General features: G+C 57.2%; 1 protein-coding gene across 1 annotated transcript in view; it reads left to right on the forward strand.

Annotated features, from left to right (window-relative positions):
* The first annotated feature begins 319 nt into the window (after positions 1-319).
* The window catches only part of LOC121676721 (stromal interaction molecule 1-like), a 67,318-nt gene continuing 57,265 nt past the window's right edge, over positions 320-10,372 (forward strand). Inside the window, exon 1 of the mRNA XM_042012657.1 lies at positions 320-623. Coding sequence (XP_041868591.1) covers positions 488-623 — 136 coding nt within the window. The 5' untranslated portion in view covers positions 320-487. The remainder of the gene's footprint in view (positions 624-10,372) is intronic.

A 10,372-nucleotide genomic window follows, 5' to 3' on the forward strand; every position in this document is an offset into this window, starting at 1 on the left:
ACGCCCCCTGTCAGCGCGCGCGCGGCGGCGCCAGGGCCCGGTGCGTAGGGCGGCGGGCGAGACCACCGCGGCGGGGAGGGGGGGGTGCGGGGCTGTCCCGGCACAGACAGAGCGGGGTTTTGCGGGGAGCACCGCTGTGAGAAGGCGACGGAGGGACGGAGCGGGCCGGGGAGACCCTAACGGAGGTGGCGGGGAGAAGGGTTATCCCGGCAGAGAGGCGAGGGACCGGCGGGGTGATCCCGGGAAGAGACCACTGAGGGCGGGGGGACTGGGGCTGTCCCGGGAGAGACCACTGCGGCGGGGGGGGAAGCTGTCCTGGGAGAGACCACTGCGGGCAGGGGGGGGCAGAGGGTTCCGGTAGCCGGTGCGCGGCCGCAGCTCGCGGCAGTACCGGGATAGCCGGGATAACCGGGACAACCGGGACACCCCGCGGGCCCGCAGCCGGTGCCGATGCCAAGGAGCAGCTGACGGCGGCGGGGACGCGGAAATGGAGCCGCGGCCGGGCCGGGCCGTGCGAGCGCTGTGCGGCCTCTTCCTCCTCCTTCTCCTGCTGCTGCTGCTGCAGCATCCCGGCCGCGCCGAGCGGGCCCCCGGCTCCCACCTGGACGACTCGGCCATCGCAGGTGAGCCCCCGCCCGATACCCCTGGTGTTCCCCTGCCCGCCCCGCCGGGCTCGGGCGCTGCCCGGGGAGGGCCCTGCCAGCCCCCCCCCCCGCTCCCTGTTTTGGGGCCATTCCTCCGGGTTTCGGGCAAGAGCTGCAGTGATCTCCGACCCGGCCCTGGTTCGGGGCCTCGCAAGGACCGAAATAATCCGTGTTTATTATTGCAGCGGGCTCCGGCTGTTTGGGTCAAAAGTTTTAAATTTCAGCTCATTTAGAATATTGCGCTCTTCTTCGTTAAATCGCATCGGCTGGGACCAGTTCGCGGGATTTAAGATTATTCGTGTTATTTTACTTGTTTGCCCTCTGGTAATGAGAGTCTGGCAGGAACTTCGGGATCGTGCCGATAATTCCGGTGTTTAGTTGTTTTTTAGGGACATTCCCGGCTGTGGGACCCCCAGACTTGCTTCCCCTCCGCTCCAGGGACGAGCGCGTCCCACCTGAGGAGCACAGGCAGCAAAGCCCTGAGGCCCAGCCACTCTGCTTCCCCCCATTTCCATCCCCTCCACCCCAAAACCCAACCTCCAGCCGAGAAGGCAGGAGAAGCCGAGCCCCCCGGACTGCCCCCCGAGCCCGGCTGTGGCCGCCGCTGGGAGCCGGTGCCGCCTCCGTGGGCTCTGTGTCCTTGTGACAGTGCCCGAGGTCAGCGCTGGAGCCGGTCCATAAATCCCGCTGGGAACTTTAGGAGCGGGCCGGAACCCCCAGCCCGCAGCGGGGCCGTGTTGGGGTCCGGCCCCCGAGGGGCACAGGGTGCCCGGAGCCGGGAGCAGCTCCCGGGAAGGGCAGTGCTGAGCCCCGCTTGCTGCTCCGCCCCTGGGACCCCCGAGCCCCCGCAGCCTCCCCCGGGCCGCGCCGGGGTCCCGCCTGCACCGCGCCCTGCTTGAGGACAGGGAAGAAGCTTCCCTTCGGGGCTGTGGGAGCGGGCCGGGCTGCAGCTCGGGGGGTTCGGGTGCCGGGAGGGTGTTCGGATGGTGGGTATCTGGATGAAAGGCGCCGCAGCGGCGTTCTGGGAAGGGATCGGCTTTGTGCACGGGGCTTGCTGGTGGGAACGGGGCAAGGAGCAGGCCCTGGAGCTGTGGGATCGGCAGAACCGTCGGGAGCTCGGTGTGTGAGCCCTGGGCAGGGAGATTGTTCCGTCCTGGCCAGGGATGGGTTCTGTGGCTCGCTGTTTTCTGTCTCCGGGAGAAGGGGCTCCTCATCCCCTTCCCTTGTGCTCCCAAATCCTCGGGCCGGTTCGCATCCAGTCTGCTCCACTGAGGAAACTGGATCTCTGCAGTCCTTGTGAAGCAAGGTTTGTGCCTCCAAGGAATTTCCAGCGGAGTTATTTTTGGAGGCCCTGCAGAAGTGTGGCAGCCTGGGTGATTCAGCTGCTGGCTTTGCTCTCGGCGGCGAGCGGAGGCAGCGCCGGCACCGGGCCGGGAGCAGCCCCAGGCCCTGGGCTCCCATCAGTTCCCCCCGGCACGGCTGTTTCTGCAGGACAAGTGCTTTGGGTCACTCCGGGCCATGTTTGGGTTACTGCTGGCTTCCCAAACCTGCGAGGGATTAATAACTGGCTACAGGTTGGGGCCCCAAACGTGCGGGAGCGTGGTCAGGGAGGGATCCGTGTCCCTCCCCGGGGCAGCCAGGCGGATCGGGAGCGCTCCTCGCCCTCTCCCACCACAGCTCAGGGCGTCCTCCGAGGTCTCTTGGCATTTGGTTTTGAGCTCTTTGAGCTGTTGCTCCCAGTTCACAGCAGGGATGTCCTCAGCCGGCACAGGAGACACTTTTCCTGATGTTTTCCCTGGAAGCAGAAGGTGCCGGCTGTGTTGGCTGCTCGGTGTGAGGCAGAGGTGAGTGTTGGACGCCGTTTTGAAAGTGAAAGTGCTCGTTTTTGACACATTTTCCGAGGTGCAAAGGTGCTTTTATTTAATTCTTTAATTAGGATGGCAGAATTTTAATGATGAAATGTCATCAGCGGGGAAGTTTTTCAGGCGATGCAGGGAGGTGTTTGCAGAGAGCAGAAGCCTGAGCTGCAGCACTTCTCGGGCTGCTGCGATTCCTCTGCACACTCAGGGGATGCATCAGCAGGTTTTATAGAGGATTAGTGAATGATCCCGATTCCTGGGATTTTTTTTTTTTAAGCGAGAGTTTGAAACGGGTGAGTTCATCCGCAGGAAAATCAGAGTTGGTGACTGAACCCCGGGGAAAAACAAATTTTCTCCTGGCTTTGACTCACTCAGAAGCGAATTGAGGCCTTAATCTTTGATCTCTAATCTTTTCCTGCTGGGTTCAGATTGAAGTTTGGTTCCTCTCGGCAGCACAGGAGCCATTTCACAAGGTGTGGGGGGTTTGGCGCCCAGGCCAGGCAGAAGGGGCCCCTTGCAGCTCCCTGGCTGTGCCCTGAGCCCAGCTTTGGGATCCTGCCGGTGCCGGTGCCGGTGCCGCTGTCACAGGATGTGTGACCGGCCCCACGTTATTGTTTGCACCCGCCCTGGTTATTTTTAGCCCGAATTTGTCAGGCTGCAGCCCGACCCCAGGACCTTTTCACACCCCCTAAAAGGGGCAAACGAGTCTCCTCAGGAACAAACTGGACTTTCAGGGATTTTTCCCCCCCCCTTCTTTCTGCTCATTTGCTGTAGTCTGGCTGTTGTTCCCATCAGCCAGGTTTTGGTCCTTTTTCTTATCAGAACATCCTTCAGAGCTGTGGCCAATATTTTACACAAGTTTTATGTGAGCCATCAAAAATGTGACCCACTGTTTGGGTCAAAAATCTGAAATTTCATCTTACTTAAAATACTAACCTTGCTCAGTTGGCTCTTCCTCCTTAAATCACATCACCTGGAACCAGTCTATGGGATTCAGGATTATTACTGTTATTTTAATTGTTTGTCCTCTGTACAGCCCCGCACAGGTGGGCACTTTCAGGTGTGTTTGTAGGAGATCCAAGGAAAACTGACCGTGAAGAGGCAGGGATTTGGACAACTGGGGGTCATCCCTGGTTCTCTTCATGGTTACCCCTTTCACCTACAGATCCAGACCTGCCCCATCTCCCTGCAATAATATGGAAGTGGTGTGAGTCTGCATTGCCCTGAGCCTTGTTTCATTTTATTTGGAATTCCTTCCTGTGGTCTGGCATCCACAGGGATGTGGGGCCGTGTCTCCATGTCTGGGGCCTCGTGTGGGTCCCCGTTCTGGCATCCTTGAGGCAGGTCAGGGATCGTCCCTGGCTCTCTTCCCTGCAGCAGTTCAGGGGTGGGCTCTGGATTGTTGGGATTGAGGTGGTTTTGGGTGATGTGGAGCTCGTGTGTCAGGGGGTGGCGAGGGCTGGACTCTGGTGCAGGGCTGGCACAGGTCAGCAGCTCCTCCTTCTCTTCCTTTCTCCTTCTCCTGCCCTGTCTCCTGCTTCCCTGTCGTGGTTCCTTGATCACAACATTTTTTGAGTCATCTTTGCTCTTTTCTAACTGGTTTAAGAAACAAGTTTAAAAAATATCCTGATAGTGTCGTGTCCAAAGCTGGAGGGCTGTGCCCAGGGCTATTTCTGTGTTTGCCTGGAACACCTTGAACCCAGGGAACGTCCCGTGGGACAAAGGTCAGTGTGAGGAAAGGGGGCTGCAGCCACAGGCTTGTAACTGTCACTACTAATTCCAGAGGGAGAGAGCACAAATTTCTGTGTGAGGGGCTGTGCCCAAGCCCTGTCTGTCCTTGCCATCACTGGAAGTTCACTGGAAGTGAATCATTCGCTGCAAAGCCTCTGCCTTGGGAGTTGGTTGATGGGTTTGGACTTGAAACTTGCAGTGAAAGCTTTTGGCATCTGAGCAGGACATGGCCTCAGTGGAGCTTTTGGAAGCTCAGTGATGGCTCATCCTGCAGGCTGGGAACAGGGATGGCTCTCCTTGATCTGCCCAGTTAAACCCTTCTGTCGCTGAGGGAGCGAAACGCGAGGTCGGTGCAGCTCCCTGGCACTGCTGAGTTTGTGTCACTGGGAGCCACGTCCGGGCTCTGTCCCTTTCCAGAGCTACTGATTCCAGGGCTGCAGCGAGCAGGGTGCCACGGGAGCTGCCCTGGAGAGGCCTGGGTGCGTGGAGGCAGGCGGTCAGGCAGGAGCTGTGATGGGGATCCAGGTGCTGCAGACGGGTGCGCTCCGTGATCTTGGAGATCTCTTCCAGCATTCTGTGATCCAGCTGCTCTCTGACACTTGGTACCCTCCCAGGGCTGTGGGAGCAGAACCAGGGCAGGGTTTCAACCTGCAGGCCCTGCCCTGGACCCCAGCCCCCGGGAGGTGCCTGCCTGGTCTGAACACACCTGCCCTGGAGTAACTCCTGCAGCCCGTCCTTCCACGGGCCTGGCAGAGCTCATGGGACACAGCAACTTGCTGTGCTCTCCTTGCTTTGATAAGGTGCCCTTTAAGGAGGTTTTGCTGTTCAGTTAATTCATTTCAGTAGAAGCTGCACCTGTGAGTAGCAGCTTTGGGTTAGGCAAGGGAGACAAGGCAGTTGTGAGAATACTTGGAAGACTCTGCCAGGAAACAGTCCATGTTCTTCCCCAGCTCAGTTGGAAGCCCCAGTGGATTGCACAGCCTTGGCTTCCTTCGGGAATGAAACTCATCTTGAGGAATTGCCATTCTGAGAGGTGGAAAAATTGTGTTTTGGCAGCAGACTGGCCTCATGTGGAGGAGGAGGAGGAGCAGCGGGGCCAGCTGGGCAGCACTGGGGCTGCTGGGGAGCTCCTGGCTCCCTCCAGCTCATTCCCTTCCCTGCTTGGCCCAGAAACTTGGAGTAATGCTCAGCTGGATCAGAGAGAGGATCTTAATTTAATTTCTTGTTAGATCTATTTATTTGCTGCCTTGGAAAGCGGCTCTCTCCATGTCTCCTGTGCCCCTCGGGTGGTCCCTTCCCAGGGGAGCGGTGCAAGGGGAGCTGCTGGGACACTGCCTGGCCTGGAGGGAGCTGGATCTCCTGCTCCAGAGTGGCCTTTTGGAGTTGGCCTTGCCCACAGTGGGGCAGGGAGGCACATATCCACGTGGGAAGTCCAGGGCAGCAATCCTTCTCTCCTTTCCGTCCTTTGCTCTCAGGAGGGGATGGAGCAGTAAATGTGTGAGGAAGGAGCCTCCTGACAGCCCTTGCGCTGTGGCTGCGGGGTCTGGGGTGCGTTGGTGGTCCTGGAGCGGAGCCTTATCCCAAAGGGAGCAAGGAGGAAAAGCACTTTGCTTTCCTCTGGCCTGCTCAGTTGGCCTTTGGCTCGTGGCTGCCTGTGTGTGTTGGTGCATCACAGTTCCCTGTGAGAGCTCTCTCCTCCTCTGGGCAGGGGATGGAGGGACGGGTCAGTGTCCAGTGACAGCCCAGGGGGGCTGAGTCACCCTCCAGTGAGGGGTAGTTCATGATTTGCCTGGGCTTTGGGGAGGGAAGGGACCTAAAAGGCCATCCTGGTATAATTCCACAGGGATTTAGCATTGGAGGGGCTGCCCAGGGAGGTGTGGAGTGCCCATCCCTGGAGATGTCCCAGGAAGGGCTGGAGGTGGCACTCAGTGCTCTGGGCTGGGGACAAGGTGGGCATGGGGCACAGCTGGGACTGGCTGGGCTGGGAGGGCTTTTCCAGCCTCAGGGATCCTGGGATTCTGTGGTTTGTTAGTTGGAAATCCCTTTCTATGAGCAGGTGGTTGAAAAGCAGCACTTTTCCCTGAGGTTATCCCTCACCTGCTGCTTGTCCCACTTGGAGGCTGTGCCGATGGAAAAGGCGCTGGCAGTGGCTCGTGTCCCTGGTGGTTCCAAGCCCAGGGTCGGTGCCAGGCCTGGGCACCCTTTGGTGCTGGACTGTGCCCAGCCTGGCATTCTGCTCCCCAGAGCCCTAATTGCACAAACTTATTAGTGTTAAGAAAGCTGTTTCCTTCATTAATTAGCTTTGCTTTAAATCCAGAGAGAGAGAAAAAAACTCCTGAGCAGGCAGAGCAAGCGGGAGAGTTGCAGCTCTCACGGGGCAGCTCTGGGATTCCCGCTGGAAAGGCCCTTTGGGACCTGGGGGTTCCTTTTCCCGGTGGTCCAGCTGTGTGGAGCCCTGCTGTGGGTAACTGGAGGGGCAGGAACGTGCTGGAAAGGGGAGATGGGACCTTAACTGCTCTTGGCTGAAGGTCTGGGAATGCCCCCTGCCCCCAGCTGGAGAAGGAGATTCCATCGCCCCTCCTTGTGTCAGACAAGTGCTACTGGGGAGAAATCCTTCCCTGGGAGGGTGGGCAGGCCCTGGCACAGGGTGCCCAGAGCAGCTGGGGCTGCCCCTGGATCCCTGGCAGTGCCCAAGGCCAGGCTGGACATTGGGGCTTGGAGCAGCCTGGGATGGTGGAAGGTGTCCCTGCCATGGCAGGGCTGGCACTGGATGGACTTTAAGATCCCTCCGAGCCCAAACCAGTGTGGGGTGCTGTGAATAATGGGGGGTTTTGGCCTCTTTTCTGCATTCTGCTGTTAGCAGGTGCAGCCCTGGACCCTGCTGCTTCCCCCTGCCACCCTCCAGACTCTGTTTGCTGCTGGAATCTGGGGATGTTTCCCACAGAGGCAGCGCTGTCGTGCTGAGTCGTCTGCTCTGCTCCCGTGGCTGATCCAAGCTGGGCTCTCTGGAACACTTTAATTTTCCCTCACCTTCGTTTCCTCAGCCCCTGCAGCCGTGCCTGATTAATTTTCTGCCACCTCCAGAGCTCTGGTTCAGCTTTAGGAGCTGGTGCTGGTGGGGATGAAGGACTTTAATTAAAGCCATTGCTCTGCCACTCCTGCAGCACATGGGGGCCTTGAGGAGCTCCTGCCTCATGCTGTGCCTGTGCCAGGGCCTGCCCACCCTCCCAGGGAACAATTCCTTCCCAATCTCCCATCCAGCCCTGCCCTCTGGCAGTGGGAAACCATTCCCTGGCTCCTGTCCCTCCAGCCCTTGTGAAATCCCCTCTGCAGCTCTCCTGGAGCCCCTTTAGGCCCTGCAAGGGTCTGAGGTCTCTGCAATAATCCTAATAATACAACTAATGGTAAGGAGTGATGGCACAGGAGTTTTTCCTGGCAGTCCTGGCCGAAGTCCCTGGCCCTGCAATTGATGGAAAACCTTCAGAGGAGCATAAGGAAGTCATTCGGGAGCCGCATGTGGTTCTGTCCCTGGATTGTCCCTGCCTGCTTGTTTTCCCTCCATGAAATAGTACCGGGGTGCTTGTTTGTTTGGATTATGGACCTATTTTTAAGTAACCTATTTTTTCCACTTTGGAAAATGCATTAACTCACTGTGTGTCACAGACATCTGTGGAGTCTGACTTTGGGAACCACCAAGTGCTCCTTGGAAGTCTCTGACCAGCCCGAGTGGTTGCCTCTGGCCTATATAGATATCTATATCTATGTATGTATCTATCTACCTATCTATCTGTCTATCTATCTATCTCTACACCTTGCTGAGGTTTGCTGTAAGAAACATTTGCAGGACCCACAGAGGCAAATACAGCCCTTCCCTGGAAGTGCACTTTATCCCACCGAGGAGCTCTGCATGCTCTCAGTTCCACCATCCCTTCACCTCCTCCGGGATTTGGGAACTGCTGATCCCAGCGGCTCTCAGAAAGTGGAAGCAGCAGCAATGCAGTTGGAAACGGGGATGTTTGGTAACACACACACACGTTTTGCAGGGCAAGACACTATTTTTATAGCCAAGCGTTCGTTTTTCCCTGAAGGACGGAGTTTTAAGGTCAGTTTAATTCTTCTCTGCAGGTTTGGAGCTCTGGTGCTGTAAATTTGGCTGTTTTGGGAGGATAAAAACACAATAAACAGGAGAACTTGAGGAATGTTCCTCTCTGAGTTACAAAGGAACAGCTTGCTGGTTGGAACAGCCTGCCCCTTCCCAGGCAAGGGAGGCTTTGGATTGCAGGGAAGGGAGGAATAATTCAGGATTAAAGCTGCTAAGCAATGCTTGTGTTTAGATCTGTAAGAGTGCCAGGACATAATTAATGGGTGAGTAAGCCAAAGGGAAAAAAAAGTTATTTTTTAACTAGATAGAGATGGATGGAGGATAGAAACTCATTTTTGGGGGGATAGAAATAATTCTGGAAGTATTCTGCTCCAAGCAGCTGCTGTTGTTAAGGGTGCCCGGGTGGGTTTGTTCCGGCTGCTTGGCCCTTGGAAGGCAAAAATCCAGGTTTGGCATCTCGTGCTGGCCTGGAGGCCTCGTGCTTGTCACAGAGCAGCTCCAGGACTGCAGGTGAGGTGAGGAGACCTGCAGGCCAGGCAGGCTGTGAAGGGTTATTCCCTCTTAATCCCATGTGTGATGGCTTCTCCCACCTGATGGGGCTGCGCTCAGGGGTTGCTGCTGAGGGAAGTGATCCCATCTCCTGGAGCCTCCCAGCCTCCTCCTCTGGCTGGCATTCCTGGAGCTGGATCCGAGTCGGGCCCCTCAGCAGTGGCAGTGCTTGTGGGAGGTGAAAGGAAAGCAAGCAGGGATGGAGTGTTGGTGGGGCAAGGGCTGATGAAGGATCTGAGCATCTCGGAGCGGTTCCATGTTCCCGGGGTTTCACGGTGGGTCTGGCCTGCAAACCACAGAATCAGGAGGAGGTTTTGTTTGCTTGTCAAACCTGTGGAAGCATCAGGAAGGAAGTTCTTGTCCATGCCGTGCTCTTGTCTGTGGGATATGTGGATCCAGGTGGCTCTGCCTGGAGGTTCAGGTCAGTTTGTCCCCAGCCAGGACTGGGGCACAAACCCAGCACAGCTGGTGATGCTCCCAGGGGGGTTGGACTGTGCCAGGCTCTGCCAGGGCAGCCCCATCTCTGCTCTGTTCTGATGCCCAGTATCTCAGACTTTTTAGCTTCCCAGCTCCCTCCCGGGGCCCAGGCTGGCTCTGGCTGTGGGTGTCCTGAGAGGTGTGAGTGGGACACCCTGCTGCAGTGCTGGCAAGATGAGGAGGTCCCTCAGCTTCCCTCAGGGATGGCAGATGGAGGTGGCACTCCTGCAGCCTGGCCTGCTGAGGGGACAGTCAGTTAATTAAGCTGTGTCCTGGAGGGCCTCTGGATGAAAGAGGACACGCTCCAAAACTGTGAAACCGGGAAGTGTGGAAACTAACTTGGAGATGCTGGTGGTTTTGTGGGAGTGGTGATGGCAGCACACCTGGCAGAGGGGGCTGTCCTCATCCCATCTCATCCCAAGGCTGTTCTCATCTCACCCTGGGGGCTGTCCCTGTCCCAAGCACTGTCCTCCTGGCCTCTGCTCCTGCTGCTCTCAGAGGTTTCTCGTGGACCACGCTGTTTCCTGGAGATTTGTACTCTGTGTTTTGGAGATAAACAGGTTTTCCTGTTCCTCATTTCATTTGCCATATAATTAACACAAAAGGGTGGAAAGGGATACGGGGGGCACTTGGTGTTGTTCTCCCACACTGCAGGATGATTCCTAGAGAAGTGTTCCTGACAGCACTTGGTGTGAGAAGTGGAGTTGCTGGTTATTTTTTCTCCCATCTTTTATTTTTCCTCTTGGGAAAGGAGAAAAAATATTTCATGCTTCAAAGGGTGAGGCTCAGCCCTTGGAGTTTGTCATGTCAGAGCCCATAACTGGGATGTCTGGCATTCCTTTGCCATCCTGTGAGATGGATATCTTCAGAGGTGTTGGATGGAGCAGTGCTCTCCCTGCCACCCCTCCCTTCCTGCAGGCTGGCCTGGGGGGATGCTCCTTCGGCAGTGACCCCTTGAGCTCAGGGCAGGACAGAGCTCTGGGCAGGACAGGGCTGACAGAGCTCTGGGC

The sequence above is a fragment of the Corvus kubaryi genome, unplaced genomic scaffold (assembly GCF_017639235.1).
Source record: "Corvus kubaryi isolate FWS band 111438036 unplaced genomic scaffold, C.kubaryi_AGA036_p1.0 114, whole genome shotgun sequence".
Taxonomy (NCBI): Eukaryota; Metazoa; Chordata; class Aves; order Passeriformes; family Corvidae; genus Corvus; species Corvus kubaryi.